Raw genomic sequence first — 22,752 nt, 5'->3', positions numbered from 1 at the left:
TATATATTAATGAAATAACATTTATCCATACTTGCCCCTGTGTGCTTCCTTGTTGCTTATGTGTTACTTGTTTATTATCTTCGTTGGGCCATTGTGTGCCACTTGCCTTGTTGTGTGCTTTGTGTTGTGTGGACGTTCTTAGGAATGACTTGCTTTGTGCTTGCTCATACTTCGTTATTGCCCGTTGCATGTCTGAGATGTATATGTGGCTAACCGCTGGGTTTGTTTGCCTGTAGGTGTGTGTTGTAGGCTGACTTGCTAACTTGAAGAGTCTGCAAGTGCCGCACGTTCCGTCTAGTTGGAGTACCCAAATAGTCGGCCCGTGACATTGGGCATGCGTCAAAATGAGCTCAAAGTTGGTTGGGTAGTGACATCGTCAATAGACTAGGCTTATCTGGGTCCCTAGCGATATTCAGCTTTGGTGTCGCCTATGTCGCCTTAAGTATTTATTTTGTATAATTTAATTTAATTTAAATGAATTTTTAGTTTAATGTTTTTTATATTTTCTTTTTAATATTCGAAATATTGTTTAAATTTTAGAATTTGAGGGGCATAATTTGGTAACAGTAAAAGTTTGGGCGATAAAATCTTATCTATTTTTTAAATTATACATGTGGCAATCTACATCAGTAGTCCAGTGTCGCCATATCACCATTCTGATAGCAAAATTATACTGAAGTCCCACATTTCAATAACGTCAATAGTTCAGAGGGAATTTTTAACAAGCCAAAAAATTCTGAGGGGTACTATTTGGTAGTGGTAATAGTTCGAGGGGAAAAATCCAAATAAGCCTAAAAAAAAATCAACTACAAAAAAAAATATATATTGTTTTAACTTATTATAGGTATATTTGAAAAAATCTCTATATTAAGTGACAATTATTTTACAAAAAAAAATCTTCTATGCTAAATCATTAGACCACTATTAAACACTTGTAAAAATTAGGCTTAGTACCCATTTTAAAATAACCCCTTTAATTATTACCCACCTTTTTACTCTCTTTCATTTATACCCACTTTAATAGTCCATATCCCCATTGTACCCTTTCTCTTGTTCAAACACTAAGCAAGTACTTGAGTCATGTCACAGACCCTTCATCTTCAACACCTCGACATTGTCCAGCTCTCATCTTCTCCACCACTCCGGCGTTGCGAGCCACTACTGATCCCAGCTACTTCATACACGCACTGCCCCATATCTATTTCCCTCTCTCCGCCCAAGCAAGACATTCTTTATGCTGCTACATCTAGCAATCCAACGGTAAGGGTTGCAATAATGAGCCCTTTTTTAGTTAGCCCCAGATGTTGTTAGAACCTCAAACCTCTTACTCTTACTCTCACGCACCCACACACTCACCCAGCCACTTGAGGCTACCTCAACCTCAACCCCAAGTGCTATCAAACTATAAGTTATGTGATCAAGATTCATTATATTTTATGACTCTATTTTAATTTTATGTGGTGGTCGGAGTGATTCAACAGAATATATATGTGGTAGAATTTTATTTACATTTTATGAGTCTAAAGATATTGTTGTCTTTTTCATTTGTTTCATAAGTTGAGCACCTAGTATTGGAAAATGCAGATTATGTGATTGATTCAATTTGTCGGCAACTACAACATTTGGATCTTAATCCTCATGCCCCCAATGTGCTTGCTGCTATGCTTTCCTATATTGGAGTAGCTAATAAGATTTGTCCCCTATTGGAGGAACCAGTATGCCTTCTAGACTTGATGTTTTAAGGACTTAACTGGTTCTTGGTCTTGAAGCATCATTGAAATTTCTTTCCATTCTAAAAATCGTGGAAGTATTTCTTTGATTAAAGAGTCATAACTTGACTCAGTTATTTGAAGATAATTCCAAATTTTTTGATGTGTTCATTTGTATCTATGTATTTGAGTCCCCGTGGTGCTATAATCACTTAAATATTAAATTCAACGTGTGAATGGATGCTTTTAATTAATAATATTCATGATTTGGTATTTGCAGATGTGCTCTGTTTCACTGAACTTGAAATTCTTGGCAGGCATCAACACCCTGAATTAACTATTCCCTTTCTAAATGTTTTTTCAATATCACTAGTTCGCACATATTATTTTATATTTTTGGTTGATGCTCAAAAATCTTCTAGGAGCTACACTAAAGAACTATGGTTCTTAACCTATTTACATTTTTTGCTAGAAATAAGATTCGCTAACTATTTTAGATTGGAAATAGAAATCTAACCAGCAAAGTTCGCATGTACTGCCTTTGCAATCTTGTTCAATCCCTGTTTGGCTTGAATTTTTAGTAGACTCAAATCTTGGTGACTCCCTTATCATTGTATGTTCATTCTTACATTTTATTCTGATCAAGCTTGCTAAATTGTGAGGGTTATTATCTTATTTGTTTGTTTACATTTCCACATGCAACAGTTGCTACAAAATTTATGTTTGTCAAGAAAACATGTAACTGCTTTTGAAAAATCACAATTGGACTCAGTTATTTAACCTCCATATGCAACCTTTGCTACAAATTAATGTGTGTGGTCTTGTACAAATGTTATACTCATTGTTGATTTGGGAATATTTCAGCTGACAATATCGAGCGTAGATCCCGTCGAAGCAGTTTTGTAAGAAGATTATTTTGGAGAGACCGATTGGCTTCATGACAAACTCTAGACATGAAGTAGACAGAATTTGTGTAGTTTGTTGATACACTCTAATCTTTTCATAATTATCATATTACAAAATGTAAGAAGAGTAGGAAAATACCATTCAATTGTTGCAATATTATGTATTTTGAAACCACGAGGTCTTAAAATTTAATTAAGTGAAGTATGCTAGTTTAAATTTTAAGTTTTGTGGTTTAAATTTCAAGGAACTATGATTTAGATTTTAAACGTTATGTTTTATAGTTTAAAAAGATGTGGTTTAAATTTTAAATCTCGTGGTTTAAATTTTAAGTAGTTATGGTTTAAGTTTAAATTTTAAAGAGTTGTGATTTAAATTTTAAGCGTTGTAATTTAAATTTTAAAGAGATGTGGTTTAAATTTTAAATAGTCGTAGTTTAAATTTTAAAAACTAGTAGTTTAAATTTTAAAGATCATGGTTTATATTTTATATGGTCGTGGTTTAGATTTTAAGTCTATTGTTTTAACTTTTAAAGACTAATGGTTTAAATTTTAAGTTTTATGGCTTACATTTTGAAAAATTGTGGTTTAGATTTTAAGACTTAAGGTTAAACTTTTAAAGGGTCAAGTTTAGATTTTATATCTTGAAATTTATATTTTAAAGGTATGTGGTTTACATTTTAAGCATTGTAGTTTAAATTTTAAAGAATTATGGTTTAAATTTTAAGATTTGATATTTACATTTTAAAGAATAATTTTTCATAGACAGAATATAATCCTATAAATATAGTTGTTATACATATATATGACAACATAAAAGTTTCAGTTTTACAATGAATTATTTTAACAAACACTTAGAAAACATTTCCAAATTAGTGTTATTTGTGTCTAATAGGAGTTGTTATGGGCGTAAAATTCTTTTTTAGATATTTCAACAAACAATTAGAATGTATTTCTAATTTAACTATAATATGACATATATAATACACACTACAACAACATTTAGAACTATATGCTCAAATAAAGGTATTTTGGGAAATCTCATGATAATAATAGGTAAGATTTAATTAAATATATTTAGTGTCTAATTTTAATTAACTACTTCTAAAAGTGAGTAGTTATCAACTTTTCCATTTGTGTTTCCATTTCCCGCTCTAAAAATCATTCCACAACCAAATTTCCGGCAAAAGTAAATTAATTTAAGATGTCTTCCATGTATGATTAGGGAAGAAAGTAGCTAGAGCAACTATTCCACGTTACCGTTTATAATTGTCATTTGACTCTTACTTAGAATATTAAACACTTTGAATTCATTAATCTATGCTGGTTATCTTTAATATAGAATATAGCCTTAAAAAAAAAGAAACTTCCTAAATTATTATTTCGTAGAATTAAAATATGCATATTTATATTTTTTTTGTTAGTGTTCACGTGAATGAGACACACATTGATAATTATTCTTTATATTTTTAGAAATATATATGTCCCACGTGCCCACTAAAAAGCAATGTATTCCAAACATAAAAGCAAAACATAATTTAAATCTTCACTAGTACAAACTTCCAATATATTTACTCACTTTCTTTCATGTACTACGCCACCGAATATTTAAATAAACAACTGCACACTACACAAAACTTACAATAAAACCGAAGTACTGCCCCCAGTCCTTTGATCATGCACGATCAATAAATTTGATGAATAACACAATCGAAAAAATTAAAATATACTGTTACGCTCTTTCAACGAAACTTATTATTATGAACCAACCCAACCAATGAAATTTAATGAAACCACACCTGCATTTTACGAACGATAACAAGGAGTTGGCTTATCACTGCATTTTAAATTCGTGTGGCGTTGGACAAACTAACGTGTGCCAAACAGCGCAAGAACCCAAACTTAAACACATTATTAACACATGCATGATCACGATTACGAGTTTAAGATATTTGAACACTTTTAGTAACTACTACGCTGGTGTCTTGAACCATGGACTGATGAAGACACGGAACTACCCGGAGATCCTCCGGCGACGGCCACGGCAGCGGCTACTCCTACTGCTGCTCCACGGCTACTTTCTTCATCGGACTCTGATGATGCACAAGCAGCAGCTGCGGCCGGAACCATAACCGGCTTCTTCTTCTTCTTTGCAAGGCAGAAGAGGCCAACTAAGATGAATGCCAGGAAGAAAGCACCTCCCAGGGAAACACAAACTGCTATAACAGTGGTATGATTGCCACCCGGAGGCGGTGCCGTGATATCAGAAGAAGGTGGGATACCATTGATGGTAGGCGAAGGCGGTCCAAAAGTAGGCGGGGCCGGAGCGTAGCCATGGAAGGTCGGTGGCTGAGCAAGTGGTGAGCCGGGGTAAGTCGTTGGAGGCGGTTTGGAATAGGGTTTAGGGGGTTTAGCAGGAGGAGTGTTCTTGCTTGGCTTAGGGGGTTGAGCCGGTGGAGTGTTCTTGCTTGGCTTAGGGGGATAGGGTTTTGGTGGCTGAGCTGGTGGAGTATTCTTGCTTGGCTTAGGGGAGTAGAATTTTGGCGGCTGAGCCGGCGGTGTCTTGCTTGGTTTTGGCGGGTATTCAGAATTTGGTGGGGTCGCCTTGGGGCGAGTTGGCGAATGGGAAGGTGACTTTGGTGGATATGAAGTTGGCGATGCCGCATTTGAAGGTGTTAGCTTTGGCGGAGCTGAACCCTTCGGAGGGGACTTTGGCGGTGTCGCATTTGGAGATGATGGTTTTGGCGGGGTGTATGGACGCGGTGGGGGAGCTGAACCCTTCGGGGGGGATTTTGGTGGATATGACGTTGGTGGTGTTGCCTTTGGTGGCGATGGTTTTGGAGGTGTGTATGGACGTGATGGCGAGGATGAACCCTTGGGAGGTGAATTTGGTGGGTATGATGGGGGTGTTGCCTTCGGTGGAGATTGTTTTGGAGGTGATATTTTTGGTGGCGTGTATGGATGGGGTGGAGAAGATGAACCCTTGGGAGGGTAAGTGTGACTCTGAGGTGGTGCCGCCATTACTGGCGGAGACACTGCCGGTGGCTGAGGATAGTAATGGTGGTGATCCGGCGGCGGTGGAGGGGATTTTGGATAGCCATATTGAGGTGGCTTTGCCGAATGGGTAGGAGGCGTATGAGTGGGAGAACATGGTGGTGGTGGTGGTGGCGGCGGTGGCGGAGTGGGTGTACAAGGCAGGGGTGGAGATTTTGGATGGTGGTGGTGGTGGTGGTGGTGGTGTGGTGGAGGTGGTGGTGGTGGAGGAGGAGAGTAGTAAGGGTAGGCCGCCATTTTCCAAATAACTATAGATATGCTTTGAGTAGTTAGTTGATTTGGAAGAGAGAGGTTGGTTTGATGACTGTCAAGGTCAGTGGGGAGCTATTTGTACTAGTTATGAAGCACTTAAAACTCTTGAAAGCCTCCATATGTCCCGGGTCCTAATTATTATTTTATTACTTTTCTTTTTCTTCTAATCTGTTATATAATAGCTCTTACTGTGTTTCGACGTTTTTGCCGAGTTGTCAACTCATTAAAAATACAGCAAATACACATAATAAGCAAGAAAAAAAACAGCAAATACACAATCAAATTGTTGAGAACACAAAAACTAATCATTCGTAGTTGTTAATGTCCTTAATTAACTTAAATGTGTCTATTCTCTTGAAAAAAAAAACCCTTATATATATAATATTCGGAATTTTGGTCCACAAGGGCAACTATATATACTCTTCGAAATTTGAATAAACATATAGAGGGAAGACTCAAGAGCACGTGATGAATATGTCTACATTAAGACTTGGAAATGACTATCATCATCATGGCATGCTCTTAAGTATCGTTTTTAGTCGACACCCTTTAAGACTCTATTTTCTGTCGTGGTTATAATAATAACATCCAATTGTATAAAAGTAGTTTCGATACATTAAATAATTATTTGTTTTTACCTAACCAGCCCATATTTTCAAAAGGTGCATAACTACAAAAACAAGTTATTTGGTTCTTTCACGGAATTTAATACTCCACAAGAGCCACTCCAATGTGAATTAAAACATTAGTGTTGAATAAACTAGTTTCAATTATTGATTCGTTTAGGGACCATTTGGACCTTTTCACTCAAGCTAGCTAGCCTATAGCTAAAAGTAAATAGAAAACAGGTCATCACTTTCAATTATAGAGCAGTATATGCTAGTACGGAATATTGTCGTAGTGTCCACCTTTGAATGGATCATGGAACTTCCTTTACCTCTCTGTACTGTAGAATAACATTTTTTCAATTAATTTTTATTTTCTTTCGTGATTTTTTTTTATTATGACACGTTTTTTTAGTTGTGCATAATTTATATATACATTATTTGGTCAATTTATCAAATATCAATGCATGTTGCTTGCTTTCTTGGATTTCCACATAGTCACATTTTAATTTTCCAAGTCTATCAAGATAAATAGTATTCCAGTTTAAATTAAGAAGTGAGAAAAGAGTTAAAAAAAAAAAAGAGGTCAAGATGTGGAAGTTCTTAGACATCACAAATAAATATATTTGTCTTGTCCATGAAAATACTGCATGCATCCAAAACTGTACTATATATATATATATCATGTATAAGTATGAGTAGACTGGCGACTTATACTATTGTTTCAGCTAAAACGACAAAAAACAATAATGTATATTTTCATTAAAATGAACAAAAGGACCACATAACTAAGGCCAAGCAAAACCACACAAATAACAACTATGAAAGAAGTGAAGTTAACTACTAAAGGGAAAAATGACATATAATTAATTAAGGCTGGCGTCTTCGCAACTTAATCAGTGTTATTGAAGTCTCTAATGAAGAAAAAAAAAGCTCGTTCATTTCTAATTATTTAAAAGAAAAAGGTACTTGTTCTATTATATATACTCACCTCGTGATCCGGTTTGCTTTATATACATGCAATGCATCATCATAAACTTTCAATATTTCTTCCGGTCAAGAAAAGAGACAGGTAATTCACTCATTATAAAAGTAGTGCAACTTGGGTTTGATTTGGACATTTATGACTTGGCCCTTATAATTTCACATTATTGTTTGCTCTTATTTTGATACAAGCAACTTCCAGGAATGATATCATGACTCGGAAAGCTTTTATTAGGAAACTTTCTTTCAATAAAACCTTCACCCGTTATTCAAACCTGACATTCCAATTCCAGTGATCTTCCTGCTCTTTATATATAATTAGTTTATCATAATGATTCAAAATTTTCTTATGGCTTAAATAAAATATTATCAACTCTAATTTTCCATGTGAAACTCTTTGAAATCTGTGACTAATCGTGAGGTTTTTCAAACCTAAAGCAAACTTTCCAAATATAATTATTAGCAGTCACAGTTTATTTTAGTGCTAGCTAGCTATAGCTATTGAGGGTCACGCAAGTTATTAGGAAAAGTTACTCAACCGGAATTGGTCCAATTATATAGCTAAGTAGCTGTACTTTTTGTTAATTTTGAGTTATTAGTTATAATCGCATACATGAATAATCTGGAAATAGATTAATTTGATATAAAATTGTTAGAAATCTTTAGATATTACGTGCAACAAATATAATGAACCTCGAAATATAATGGTATTTATTATAAAAATATATGACAATATTCAAACAAATGTAAATTGTAGTAATATTTTAGAAAAATATCAACTATGATAATATGTAACATAATATTTTTTTAAAACATTACCAATAATAATACACTACAGTAACAAGTGGTACTAGTGATGACAAATATATTAATATTTATACAAATTTCTTGGCTAGAATCCTATATTTTCTAGCGACGAAACACAACATATGGTTATACATTTTATTTTGTTACTAGAAACTGCCAAATTTTGAATATCTAAGAATTATTTGCAACGACTTATTGTTTTTTATTTATATTAAAATTTATAATTAACAAATATATAATAAGGTTGCGACAAAACCCCTCACTCCCCTTTACTTTTCTTTATATATATAAGAGGCATTGTTGCCCTTCTTATTATAAAACTATAGGTAGTTTTTTTGTGAGATTGTGATTTTATGTTTTCTCTTTGTCAAGATTACATTTGGTCACTGGAAGTATTAGCAACAACATATGTATATACTTTTTATATCGTCATTAGAAACTCCCAAATTTTGAAACTCTAGGAATTTTTTGCAACGACTTTTTGTTTTTTTTTCCCATTTTATATATAAAAAAAAGTATAATTAAAATAATATTAACAAATATATAATATAGTCGCAACACAAAATGTCTCACTCCCCTGAACTCTTCTTTGTATTAGAGGCGTTGTTGTCCGTCTTATTCTACCATTGTCATTGATTTTACAGTATTTCAACTCTCTTTTTTTCAATTTAAGCTCTAAAATAATGTCTTTTTTTTTTCAATTTAAGCTCTAAAATAATGTGTCTCGTAGATATTTAATAGTTTCTATCTTATTAATTTTAATCTATAGATAGTTTTTTTGTGAGAATTAGTGCTTTTGAATAGAAAATCCTAAAATCTAAAAATTGTGATTTTATATTTTCTCTTTGTCGAGATTACAAGTTTAATGCTTTTATGTTTATTAATTGAAATTATTGATTTATAGTAATTGTGATTTTTTTCTTTCGATTGTTTTCAAATTTTGTATTTTTTTTAATTTTATTTCAAATTTCTTTTGGACTAGTAGAATATTAACCTTGATATTAGTTTAATTACTAGTTAGTCTATTATTTTGATGTTTATTGATGGCAATTATGATTTTTAAGATTTATTCAGTTTTTTGTTTTATTTTGAATATTTTTTCTTCTTTTTTTTTAAAATAAGTTTATTTTTGAATTAATATATTTTTTGGTTGCTATTTGTTTGAATGATGATTAAATTATTGTCTTTTATTGTAATGTTATATGGTTATTCTGTTGATGATATTGGTGGTTACAAGAAAACATGTCTATTGTGACGACAAAAATCGCTGTTGTAGATTACAAAGTCGTCCTTGAAGGGTTTTAGAAACGATATGTCGTCGCAAAAATTTCGTCACAGTATGACCAAATCTGTAGGTCCACATCATCGCAGTAGGAAAATGACAAAATCATTTTTTTTTTTTTTAATTTGGACCTTATTGTCTTTGCAATAGGTTTATGATAATTTTAAAAATTCAAATTTTAGGTCGTCAACTGCGATGAGATGTCGTCAAAGTAAACCATCGATTTTTTTTAAATAAATTTAAAATAATATTGATATTAATTGAAAACTATATTGATATTAATTGAAAATTTAAATAATTGACAAAAAAATATATTGATATTAATTGAAAATAAAATTATTCTCATAATTTTACTTAGTATAAACTAAGTAATATCCAAAATGTAAAAACACAACACATAAAATAAATTGTCCGTAGTATGTAAGCTATGTAATGTAGCTAATCGTCTCCTAAATGGTGACGCCACTTCCAGCTGAAGATAATAAAACACTTAATAAACGTATAAATATATACATAACTTAGATAGTTACTTAAATAAGTATGATTAGCAATTGTGCTCACCCATCCACGTCTTGGATGATTGTGCATATCATGGAACGTGGAAACCAAGTTGAGCAGTTCCTTAGTTTCAAGTCTCATATGTGGAAAACAGAATATGACAATATCAGTTAAATAAAGAAATTGTTAATAAGCTAACTCACAAATGTAAAATTATATTTTTAATTACTTTCTTATACCGAGTAACGACGCAAGATGAATGAAGACATTCATGTCCTTCCTATATGATTTAGTGACTCATCCTATTTGAACGGGTCTAAGGCTTTTATTTAGTGAAAATAAATTACCACTATGGGATAATAATATATCCTACATATATTTGGTAGTAATTCTTTATCACCAAATAAAAACAAATAACTAATTATTTTTAAAGTATTATGATATCTTATTAAATCTTATGAAGAAAAAAAATTGTGAGTATATTATAAAATTTTATTATGTTAAAAATATTTAATCACAAATTTATTAATTCACCTTTAATGATTATTTATTCTGGCCCCGACAACGACCTCGACCTCGACCCAGTCCCCATCCCTGACCTCGTCCCAGTCCTCATCCCCGACCCTGTCCTCTCCCCTTCCCCATCCCCGACCCCGATGTTGGGATTAATGTCTTTTAAAGCATATGTATTGAACAATATTTTATGAAATATATTTTTTGCATATATTGATTGTTTATTATTATTGATGGAATTAAATTATATGAATATCAAAAAATTCTCTAGTTCCTTATTTTGACTACAATCTTGTATTGGTACAAGATAATTAAAATTGTAGGGAATGAATTTAAATAGTTCGCAGTAAAACAAAGTTATATTTTATATTAAATATTGTAAGTACGATTCACTAGTATTATGAATACATGTAATCTAGATTTTGATTACTAATGTATTAAGATATCTTAGTGAATGTATTTTGTATAAAGTGACTATACATGAACAAAACCTGATATATTATTAATACTTAATATCGTTTACTTTATAAGTATTAATTAAACATATCAATAAGATGATCATATATAAATTGATCTTAATTTTGAAGTTATTATGAACTCTTGTTTATGTTAGGACTGAGCATAAAATTCGAAAAACCAAAAAAACTGAGTACACCGACCTTCCGAACACCGAAAAAACTGTTAACGGCGTAAACTGCCACTGTTCGGTCGGTTTGAAAAATTCGTGTGGACCTACCAGTTTGAACCGAAACCGACCGAACTTATAAGTATACATAGATTATGTTATGCTTATGGACTTTTAATTATGTTTTCAAACTTTCAAATTAGTGAATTTATTTATGTACTATGTATTTATGTTTTAAAAAAACTCAAAAATAGATTCCAACAATCCAAAATTTTTAGTTTTTTTTTTAACTAAAACTTTCTAAAAAATTATAGATTGTTTTAAAAAAAAATGAATTTCAGTTTGGTCGCAATCCAAAACAATCAATTTTTTTTTCAATTGGTTTAGTCGGTCAGTTTTTGGATCGCACCAATTTAGACCAAAAACCGAATCCTGAATTTAATAATATGAAAAAACCGCTCAAACCAACCAATGCTCAGCCCTAGTTTATGTCATATGAATTATTTGATTAACTCATTATGATTTGTCAAAATGATTAAGCTGAGAACTCATTGATGTAAATAGCTGGAGACATAATATAAAGATATGAAATCTATACATTTACGAGGAATTGAATAATGGTTCTCAAGGATTAGCTTTTGTAACTGAAAGCTTATTAAACTCAAATTCATAAATTAGTTTATGATTTATGAATTAACCTTCACTAGTAAGTTACTGGTATTCAAAGAAACAATATATAATTAAAGAGGTTAAACCACTACTAAAAAATTGGCGGGTACCACAATTTTAAATTGTGGTAAAAATATTGATACAACAATTCTAATATTGTTGTATAGTGTCATGTATTAGCAGAAGACAACAATTCAAATAAAATTGTTGTTTCATGTGCTATAAGGAACGACAGTTGCTGTGAAAATGGCATTCACCAGCAGTACATGATACAACAATTTATATGCAACTATTGTAACATAAGACAAAAAGTTTTAAGCAAACATTGTGCCATATGGTACATGAAACAACATAATGTTTTGAACTAATGTACCACACACAGAAAATGGGAATTTTTTTCCCTATTTTAAATCTCTACATTCATTTAAAATTTCTTGTATAATTACAGTATAATTCAAATAAAATCACCTAACATACAAAATCAACATAATTTATTATATTATAAAGCTAAACTTACAAAATTAAAAAATTAAAATGTATGATTCTTGCCTTAACTATGTAAATACATCAGTCTTAACTATGTAATTATCTTTACAAGATTAAAATGTAAATACATTCTTGCAAAAAAAAAAATTATGTAAGAATCTTTGCCTTAACTCTATAAGTGCATGCCTTAACTATAATTAGTTTGTTTTTTAATACTAATTTCAAAAGTTACCCTAGCTTCGGCTCATCCGCTCAAGAAGCTTAATTGCACATTTATTTAGGCTTCCATTGATTTCCTCACAATTATGTGTTCTTATCAACACTATAAAAATCAAAATAAAAAATTAAGTTAGAAACTAAATTGAATAAAATTGTAGTTCAACTATTATAAATATACTTACATTACTAGTTAGCCATCGGATGGATGCCCCATGCAAGCAATACTCCATCATTCTTATAATATAAAAGCCGCACTCTACCAATGAAGACTAATTTTCCATAACTTTTTTCATTCCTCCTAGTCTTTCTCTTAATATGCAAAGAGACACTATACACAAGATTAAGAAGTGAAACAAATTTAATCAGAGTACTATAGCAATTTCATAATCCCTGCAATACTTAATGGATAAATGAATGAATCAAGTGTATATGCATCAGGCCTTCATATGATTATATATATGAATCAAGTGTACCCGCTTAATCAAGTGTACAAATTTTTCTTTCTATATATGCAGGTCTTTTATATGATTATATATATACATATCATATGTATATACCTAATTCACAATATTAACAATTGTCTACGACTACAATATTCAAATAAAACATAATTGAAATAAATATTACTCATAACAATCTGTGCGCCCTGATTTTCCCACGGGCTGATTAGCAGGCCGAGCTTCGGACTAATCATGGTTAGTCCGTAAACATCCCCCAGGTCGGAGCTCCTGTCTTGAGGTCGTACCCCCCTTAGCTCGAGGAATCCTCAAGGACTCGCCAAGACTCCCAAGACTGGAGCAAGGAATCAGAAGGCCGAAGGTCGGGTCAGATGCACAGCTCGTGGTACGAGCTAGATATGGAGGCTATGACCCCTTGTAAAGTCAACACACGCAAGATAAACGTGCATATATCTGACATCATGTGTCCGATATCTCCCTAACTTCTCGGACACGCTGCAAGAACGTGCGTATTCAGACACCCACGACTGGGTTGGGCCGTGCAGCCCATTATCTCCTTACCTATCGATTTGACCATACTTATGTGTCAGGTTTAAGAATTAATCATGAATGTCACAAAGTTGATATGACAAATAAGGTCACAGGATGACCTCCTAACCAACTTCCAGGTGCCTTCTCCTATAGATACGGAAACCCTGGGAGTTGATAAGGGTTGGAAAAAATAGTCTCTAGAGAGATATACTTTGTAACCAAATACCCAAAATATATCAATAATATTGACTAGTAGAGTAGAAAAATTTTAACCTTTGAACCACTCAAAAACGTGTCTTGAGTCACCTATTTCATTCACTAAGATCTTATATCTGTTACGGTTCTACATTCGGCACTAATCCCTTCCTCTTAATTACCTGTTGGTAAAGAACTGCATCAACACAATCCATTAGCAGTATAAAACTAAATTAAAATAGTGCATTTATTATGTCTAGTCAAAAGAGAATCTATTACCCCTTAAATTCAACTTGATGATCTCACCTGATGATATTTGGTTTCCAACATAATAATTTAGTCATTGAAGTCCAACCCAGTTTTAGTTGTCATCTTTTGAACATGCGAAATACATAAAATTAATCATTGATTCCCATCAAAATTCTAGTAATGACCAAAACAAAAGAATATAGTCAGCAAACGTATCTAGTTGAGAGAATACAAGGCTGACTATTACCATATGAAATTTCTTTGCATAAATCATCAAGCAATATGAACCAACGACAAAAATTGAATTGAGCTAAAATTGGTTGATGAGTCTATTTTAATCTTTTCTTAACATATATTCCTAAAGGTCGCTTATTAAGGTCAAGTTAGGTGGAAAAAAATAAATTTTAGTTGAAACAAAAACAAAAATTAAATATAGAAGTTTATAGATTAAATAAATGGGCTAGTTGAAATAATTCATTGCTCATGCAAAATTATCAAAACTAAAATCATAATAATATGTAAATATATGGGATATTTGCGACTAAAATACCCAAACCTACAACTTACTAACACTTAAATACCCAAACTAATTTTTTGGTAGCAAAAGTACCAAAATGTTAAATTTACTTGCAATTAGAGATACACAATATTAAATGTTATAGTTGACTAATCAAAAAACACGTGACACTATATGATTAGTACACATTGTTATTATTCTTAAAATAATTTTCAATTTATTTTTCAATTTAACAAAAAATAAAATTTACATTTTTTAAAAAAAAATTCAAACTTTTTTTCAATTTAAGATTAAGTATCAAAATACATTTTTTTAAATTAAATTTTTTATTGTTAATATCCTCAAATTTATTTATTTATTATTATTAAAATCTTACTATTTATCATTTTTTCTACTTTTTTTCAAAATTAAGTAATTTTATTTAAAATCAAAGCAATAATTTAAGATTAAATATTTTTTTTTACTTAATCTTAAATTGATTAAAAGCAACAAATTTGATATTTTTTTTTTTTAAAATAAGAAAAAATTATTTTTTGTTACTTTTATATTGAAAAACAATAAATTTGATTTTTTTCAAAAAAATGAAAAATATAAAATGATATTTTTTTTGAAAAATTATTTAAAATAATAATAATGTAGACCAATCATGTGGTGCCACGTTTCATTTGACCGGTCAACTTTAACATTTAACAATGTGTATCTCTAATTGCAAGTAAATTTCATGTTTGGGTACTTTTGCCACTAAAAAATCAGTTGGGGTATTTAAGTGTTAGTAAATTGTAAGTTTGGATATTTTAACCGCAAATATCCCTAAATATATAGCAGTATTATAATAACATTCCAGAAGATGAATCAACCAATAATCAACCAATATTTCAGTACTCTAGAATCTGAAATACGCATCTCTTTTAATGCTTATAAAAAATATATGCTTAACTAAGTAAACCCTTTTCAGCTCTCATCTACAAGTTTATATTTTTTATTATTGGTAAAGCTAAGCTAGCTATCTAATAGAATCCAGAACACAATTCATATGAATAGGCAATCTTATTGATATGAACAGAGAAAATATAGTTTCTAAGTTGTTTCGAGAAAACTTGGAGAAACTACCTGAGTAAGTTTTACTCTTAATCAAGTTACAAAATTAATCAATACCTATTCTAAGGCTGAGTCACTCTTATTTATAGGCTAAGACTAACATTTTCTTAAAAATACCAACCAATAGAAAAATAGATAAAAGACATCTCAATTAAAGCAAAATAACTCAGCAATTAAACTAAAAAGTTTCAGCTGCAATAACGACAAATCATCAGTGCAATTATAAACTCTTTACTGCTGCCTTGGACGCCCAACATATGTGTATCTGACTTGGGGTCTATCATTATCTATGTGGATTGCTTTTATCAAACTTTCTCGTACAAATTTAGAATTGAGTTGGCTCATTATTTATTGATAATTATATAAGTGGGACGGCAAGCTTAAACTACTGAACCAAATGATATTGCATATGAACTAGAATTACATACACAAGGGACTACAAGAGAAAAGAGAGACAAATGAAAATTCAGTAAGAGAATAGAGAGACAGTTGCAAAATGGAAAATCTCTTAATTAAGAGTAATAACCGAAGATTGAGATTTTTTTTCTTTCCCTAATTAACATGTTTTTCTAGAACTGGGTATCTAATATTAGGATGTGTTCGTACATGTTTACCAATCTTAGGATATTTAAAAGCACAATGCATTATATTATAAATGCCAAAAGTATCAAAATATTAAGTGTTATTGCTCTGAATACAGATCAACTATAGATCACCGCTCCCACATTAAGACATGTCAAGTCAAAGCATATACTTCACATATCATGTGCATTTCTAAGTGACCTAATGCAATCATACAGGCAATGAAAACAATTTTGACATTGAATTTTACATCAAGAGATACCGTAAAACTTACAAGTAAATAACCCAACTTTCATAAAATGTGTCAAAAACAAGGCTCATAATTGATACTTCTCTGCCAATATATGCTGGTATCATTCAATTGTTGGTGACAACATAATCCATAGAAGTGAGAACTATCGTTGATTTCCAAGCAAGACAATTGTATATATGATTAAGAAGTAAAAAGATGAAGCAAGTTACCAATTAAGTCGATTGTAGTTCCATCTTCCACATGCAGTTACTACAGAAACAGAACCCCCAAAATCTAGAAGCAATTGTACACTTTCAATGCAGCCATATGCAGAGCACCCCGCCATCAGCAAGGCTATTAATTATCTGAGACAAAGCACTAACATACACATCAATAGGACAGAAAAGTAACTTAATGGATGACTCAAGCTAGGTAATCAAAAGAAAAACAAAGCTCAAGTAGAGCACGTTGGAAAATATTTAATGAAAAAAGTGTAAGAGAATTTGAGAAGAACTTACTTCTTATATTAAATTCATCCTTACATTTTTTTCTTAGGATTTTACCAAATAGTGAGGAGCTAGGAATATAATCAGCCAGGAGAAGGCAAATACACCAGGTATCACTATTCAAAGCAGCCACGTGATGAGTAGTACCTCGATTCAAATAATCAACTCTGCATCTATAGTTAGGTTGCCCAAAAACTCATCACCAATCTTATCTATCAAATAAGATTTATAAAACTACAGTAATAAAAATCTAACATTAGTTTTGAAAAGAATGAGAATTTGAACAACTTCCCAGTGACCATGTTGACAATCTTGCATCAAAGCAGTCTACTCACCAAAATGTAAAACACAATTCTGTAATCTTCATGGGATACAAAGAATCTAATACATAGACATAAAAGTAAAAACCTTTAGATGTAAAGTTTATATGAAGTATAAATATTACCTGCCCGCAATAATTCCTCAAATTAATATCTCCTCCAGACTAAATTAAGAGAGACTACCTAAGAATATAGAGAAATACAATCACTATGACAACAACAATGCAAACAATCGTTTATATAAACATTTATATATATATGAAGAACAATCATACCAGGATAAATAAGATTGCAGAAACCGCCTCATGGATCGGAGGCTTCTGGTTCGCGCGAGGGAGAAGGAAGGGTCGGAGCGCAATCTGATTCGCCCCTGCCTGTGTTCCGTGGTCGTCGAGCCTGTCTAAAGAACTTTAAAAAACTTAAACGGTTAAATATATACCCAAAACAGAAAAACAAAAGTCAAACCTGCAAACATTGCTCACTAGATAGATTCAAGCACCAGACATAAATTAAATCAGAAAAATTGCTCCATACAGATACTCTATATACACTGTAAAATCACAAAAAGATACAAAGCCAAATCAAAACAATAGAAATCCCCAAAATGTAACTAGAACCAAACCACAAGGAACAAAGAAACCTTAAAGGCTACCCAACCCAGTCCGAAAAACCCAGGCCTCCACATAGAACATAACAAACCAAAAAAAAAAACTTAAACATTAAAATCTACAAGATCAAAAAATAGATCCACAACAATCTCATACACAGACGATTAATAAACACCAGAGCTCGTGACAGAGAAGCGAAGGAGGAAGATCGGCCGAAATTGAGTGGTAAAGAAACATCACATTATTCTGGCATGGTATATATATATATATATATATATATAAACTATGAATCAAAGTTGCAGGCCACCATTAACAGAGTGAGATCAAGACAAAAAAGTGTACATGTGATGTTTGCTAAGTCGAGCCGATGGGGTGGAAAGCGACGTTGTAAGGTTGGAGTAGACCGGTCCGATCGTGGGTGGAGGAGAAGCACCGTCTCGTGGAGGCTGGAGAGAATGGACGAAATGAGAGTGACAGACGAAATGAGAATAGAGTTACTAAACACTATGTTTAATTTTTAAATTTTAATTAATTAAATAAAAAATTGTTTTTTTTAAGGGTTAGCAAACAACTCCAAAAAAAAAAAATCACATTAATAATATCCAAATAATTTCAAATTTCAAAACTTAATATCTATTTATGAAATAACACAAAATTAATAAAGTCTACATAGTAAAATAAAAAATGTATGAACGAGATATAGTTGAGGTGGATTGCTGAAATCGTTTAGCAACCACACGATGTCGTTCATTATGGCCAATCACAAATAAGAACATAGTCACTTGTTCTTCAACAGACAAATATCGTGAGTTCTTCAATAAAAAAAATTCCATTAGAACACCACAAAACAATTTGAAGGAGAAGGGGATTTGATTATTTTAAAAGATTAGACAAATTTTGAAAGGACTTATATATAGTCTCTCAGTATATTGTAAGAAGGATATATGGTTTTAAATATGGTTCTACTATTTTGTACTTAGTATGATGTCCAAGTACAACTCAGTATGTTTCAGGTTAATGGGGGAACATTGTTTATGACAGCAAGCTTTAACTAAGGTAGAAAACCATGCAGCATTTTTGTACCTGAGATATATGGATACATTTACTTAATTCAACACTACATTGCCTGCAGCATTTTTCTCTCTATTTTCATATTTTGACATGAAAGAAAAGTTTTTTAAAAAAGGTATCAAAACAAAGATCAAAGGCAATAATTAAATGATAAAAAATATCACTAAAGAATTAAACATTGTCAGCTGTTAACTTTTCTCAATAGCAGCATAATCATATGAAGCACGAGCAATAATAATAGCAATCACATTCTCACTAACCAAATAGTAGGCCACTCCTATACATCTTTTATGAAAAATCTGTAAAAAATTTGGTCACAAAAGGACTTGACGAAATCTTATAAAAGCAATAAGACAAAATCGTAGTGGAAATCAGTCAAAGGTAAACTACTCTGTCAATGTATTTATTTAAATATACATAGAACTATAGATACATAAAACTATATGAAAGAGTTGTGTTTTTACCAAACCATCTCTGCATCAATATAAAGACTGACTGAGAACATCAAGAAACTTCAAAATTAATTTGGTATAATAGATCATGACATGGATATATAGAAGTTGTCTGCAATCTCAGCTTGTTCGCAGTTAGGTGATATTATTTCTAGAAAGGGGTGCCACTGTTATGCTTTAAGGAATGGACTAGAAGGTTGGGATAGTATTTCTAATGCCATGATTGACATGTATATGACTTGTGGAAAATAAGAGATGGCCTGTAAATTTTTTGATTGAATGCCAAACAGGACAATAGTGACGTGGAACTCGTTGCTTGCTGGTTTGATAAAAAATGGTGATGTGGAATCAACTTGGAGAATATTTAGTGAGATGCCCGAGAGAGATCTCATCTCTTGGAACACCATGATTGGCGCTCTTGTAGAAGAAAATAGGCATGAGTAAGCAATTGAACTCTTCCAAGAAATGCAGACCAAGGGAATTAAGGCAGATAGGGTGACTATGGTAGAGGTGGCATCTGCATGCGGTTTCCTAGGAGCTCTAGATCTTACTAAATGGATCCATAGCTACATCCGAAAAAATGAAATACATTGTGATTTGCGGCTATGGACAACCTTAGTTGACATGTTTGCTAGGTGTGGTGATCATCAGAATGCAATGCAAGTCTTCAATAATATGCCAAGAAGAGATGTCTCTGCTTGGACCACAGCCATTGGGGCTATGGCAATGAACGGAAAAGGGAAAAAGTCTATGGAACTTTTCCTTGGGATGCTTAAGCAAGGGCTGAAACCAGATGGAATAGTTTTTGTGGCACTATTGTCAGCATGCAGTCATGGCGGATATGTAGAACAAGGCCAAGAACTTTTCAAGTCAATGAAAGAACTCCATGGAATCTCTCCAGAGATTGTTCACTACGACTGTATGGTTGATCTTCTCGGTAGAGCTGGGATGCTAAAGGAAGATAGTGATCTGATAAAGAGCATGCCAATGGAACCTAATGATGTAATTTGGGGGTCTTTCTTGGCCGCTTGTCGAGCACATAGAAACATTGAAATGGCAGCCTATGCAGCTGAAAGAGTGAAAGAGTTGGCTTCTCAGAGGAGTGGAATTCATGTACTTTTGTCAAACATATATGCTTCTACTTGGAAATGGACTGACGTGGCAAAAGTGAGGCTGCATTTGAAGGAGAAAGGGATCACCAAAATGCCTGGCACAAGCCTAATAGAAGTTAATGGAACTATTCATGAGTTCACCTCTACTGATGATAGTCACCCAGAGCACAGTCAAATTTCATACATGCTGGAAGAAATAAACTGCAGGCCTAGAGATGGTGGCCATGAACCTGATTTGGCTAATGTCCTGCTTGATGTGGATGAGCTTGAGAAAGAGTATTTTCTAAGCCGACATAGTGAGAAACTTGCTATGGCTTTTGGGCTTATCAGCACAGGTCAAGGAATGCCAATTCGTGTTGTTAAGAACCTCCGAATATCTCTGATTGCCACTCATTTGCCAAACTAGTTTCACAGATATATGACCGTGAAATAGTCATTCGAGATAACTACGGACCCAAATTCCTCATCAACACAAAAACAGAATTCAAATCATACCATAACTACGGACCCAAATTAAAGAAATCATAAATACCCATCACATAAATCCAAAAAATTCCAATAATCAAAGATCATTATCACCCATATATCTAAATATCATATTAATCTAACCCTAAAATTCTAATCAAGCTGTGTAGTTCTTGCAAAAATAAAAAATTCTTGTAAGAGAAATTGAAATCGAAGTTGATAGAGAAAGAGAGTTAGAACGAGAGAAGTAGGGCGGGACTTGAGAGGAGAAATAGAGGCTCACCTAGAGGAAGAGAGGAGGTCGTGAAGCAAAGAGGTTCACATGGTGGAAAAGAAGAAGCCATCGACACAATTTTGTTTAAAAAAAAATAAAAGTGAGAAAATTCAGTTTTCAAAATTTAGTAAATTTTAATTAAAATTTAAAAATAGAAATAGAATTAACAAATAAGTTTTTCTGTTTTATTTTCAATTTTTTAATTAAAAAAATAAATAACTAATTTTTTAATAGTTACCGAACACCTATCTTATTAATATAGTTATTTGTTGTAGTGACTCTATGAACATCTTTAGTCATATTATCATTCAGATTTTATCAAAAACAAAATTTAGACCCAAACATGGAAACGAACTTAGATTTCGTCATATATCTAGATTCAATCAAACAATTTCTTCACCATATAAATTTATGAAAGACTCACCTGTGCTAGAGAGACAGAGACGAACGAAACCGGAGAGACGTCTTTTTTGAGTTTGAGTTTGAGTTTGAATACCTTGTCCTTGGAAGGGGAGCCAAGTATACTGGCTTGCTGCATCTCGAGATCGGTGTCCTGCTGCTCACAGTCCATCTCGATGATGAGAGGGACAACTAAGATGAGGAAGATGGTTCCAGCGATCCACGCCGCCCTGCCTGTGTTATGCAGAAGCTTCTTCGACTTGAAACCATCCTTTGAAACGGTTATTTTCATTTGTTGAACAGTTGTAGACTGCAAGACTTTTGTGTCAATGATGGCACAGTGTGTATATACATTTATATGATATAGATATAGATATGTACCAACTTAAAGGGGCAATGGAAAAAGAACTAGAACTAAAATTTAGAAACTTATCTACCCAAAGAAAAAGCCAAGAAGCCAAGAGGTATGCCTGTGTGCTTGAGCGTGGGGGCTAGTGGGCAACAGCAGTTTACCAATTTCAGGAAACCATTATTCAAATACATTAACAGAAACACAAATTTTAGGTAATAGATGACCTTTATTTCGACTGTGAGGTATTGAAGACGAAAGAGGAATGAAAAGAAGAAACCCTAATTTTAGAAGAGGAAAGCCCTACAGGTTCAAAGTTGAAGAGAGAAAGATAGAAGGACAAAATGAAGGGTTCTCTAACGTATAGGCGGGAGACTTGTTATTTACAAAAATAAAAAAAATAAAAACTATTTTGGCGCTTTTATTTTACCCAGCCGGGCATTTATTTTCATTGCCTTTAATTGTGTTTTGTTGATAATGTCCAAATGTTGTGTTATTAGTGTAGCTTTTTGTTGTAGTGAATCTCTAATCCTAATTAAGCCGCAATTCGAATACAACCCATATTTTATTTAAAGCACGTAATTTAAAGTATGTATTTCTTTAAAATACGACCCATATTTAAATTTATAGCATATTTTAAATTTAATTTGTTTAAATTGCTTTTAAAGTATGTATTATTGTTTTTTAATATTCATAGCATATTTTAAATTTAATTTGTTTTAAATTAAA

The 22,752-nt window shown here is 32.3% G+C and overlaps 1 protein-coding gene, 1 long non-coding RNA gene and 1 pseudogene across 9 annotated transcripts; 1 reads left to right on the top strand and 2 right to left on the bottom strand.

Annotated features, from left to right (window-relative positions):
• Positions 1-4,161: 4,161 nt before the first annotated feature.
• On the bottom strand, positions 4,162-6,045 carry LOC133804022 (extensin-like). The gene has a single exon (XM_062242163.1). The coding sequence runs from the start codon at positions 5,900-5,902 to the stop codon at positions 4,574-4,576; it is 1,329 nt and encodes a 442-aa protein (XP_062098147.1). The 5' UTR covers positions 5,903-6,045; the 3' UTR covers positions 4,162-4,573.
• A 6,329-nt stretch (positions 6,046-12,374) lies between these two features.
• LOC133805327 (uncharacterized) lies at positions 12,375-17,434 on the bottom strand. 8 transcript variants are annotated; one of them, XR_009878922.1, is made up of 6 exons: positions 16,698-17,427; positions 14,096-14,161; positions 13,868-13,985; positions 13,233-13,624; positions 12,788-12,933; positions 12,375-12,708 (listed from the first exon to the last, which is right to left on the bottom strand). It is a non-coding gene; the product is annotated as an uncharacterized LOC133805327 (long non-coding RNA). The 8 variants fall into 8 exon arrangements; XR_009878926.1 differs by lacking the exons at positions 12,375-12,708; positions 12,788-12,933 and having other exon boundaries at positions 13,036-13,624; positions 16,698-17,140; positions 17,419-17,434; XR_009878925.1 differs by lacking the exons at positions 12,375-12,708; positions 12,788-12,933 and having other exon boundaries at positions 13,036-13,624; positions 16,698-16,845; positions 16,986-17,427.
• Positions 17,435-18,885: 1,451 nt separating this feature from the next.
• On the top strand, positions 18,886-21,064 carry LOC133806107 (pentatricopeptide repeat-containing protein At3g22690-like; annotated as a pseudogene).
• Positions 21,065-22,752: the final 1,688 nt, after the last annotated feature.

This window comes from Humulus lupulus, chromosome X (genome assembly GCF_963169125.1).
Source record: "Humulus lupulus chromosome X, drHumLupu1.1, whole genome shotgun sequence".
NCBI lineage: Eukaryota > Viridiplantae > Streptophyta > Magnoliopsida > Rosales > Cannabaceae > Humulus > Humulus lupulus.
This window is presented reverse-complemented; position numbering and strand designations above follow the sequence as displayed.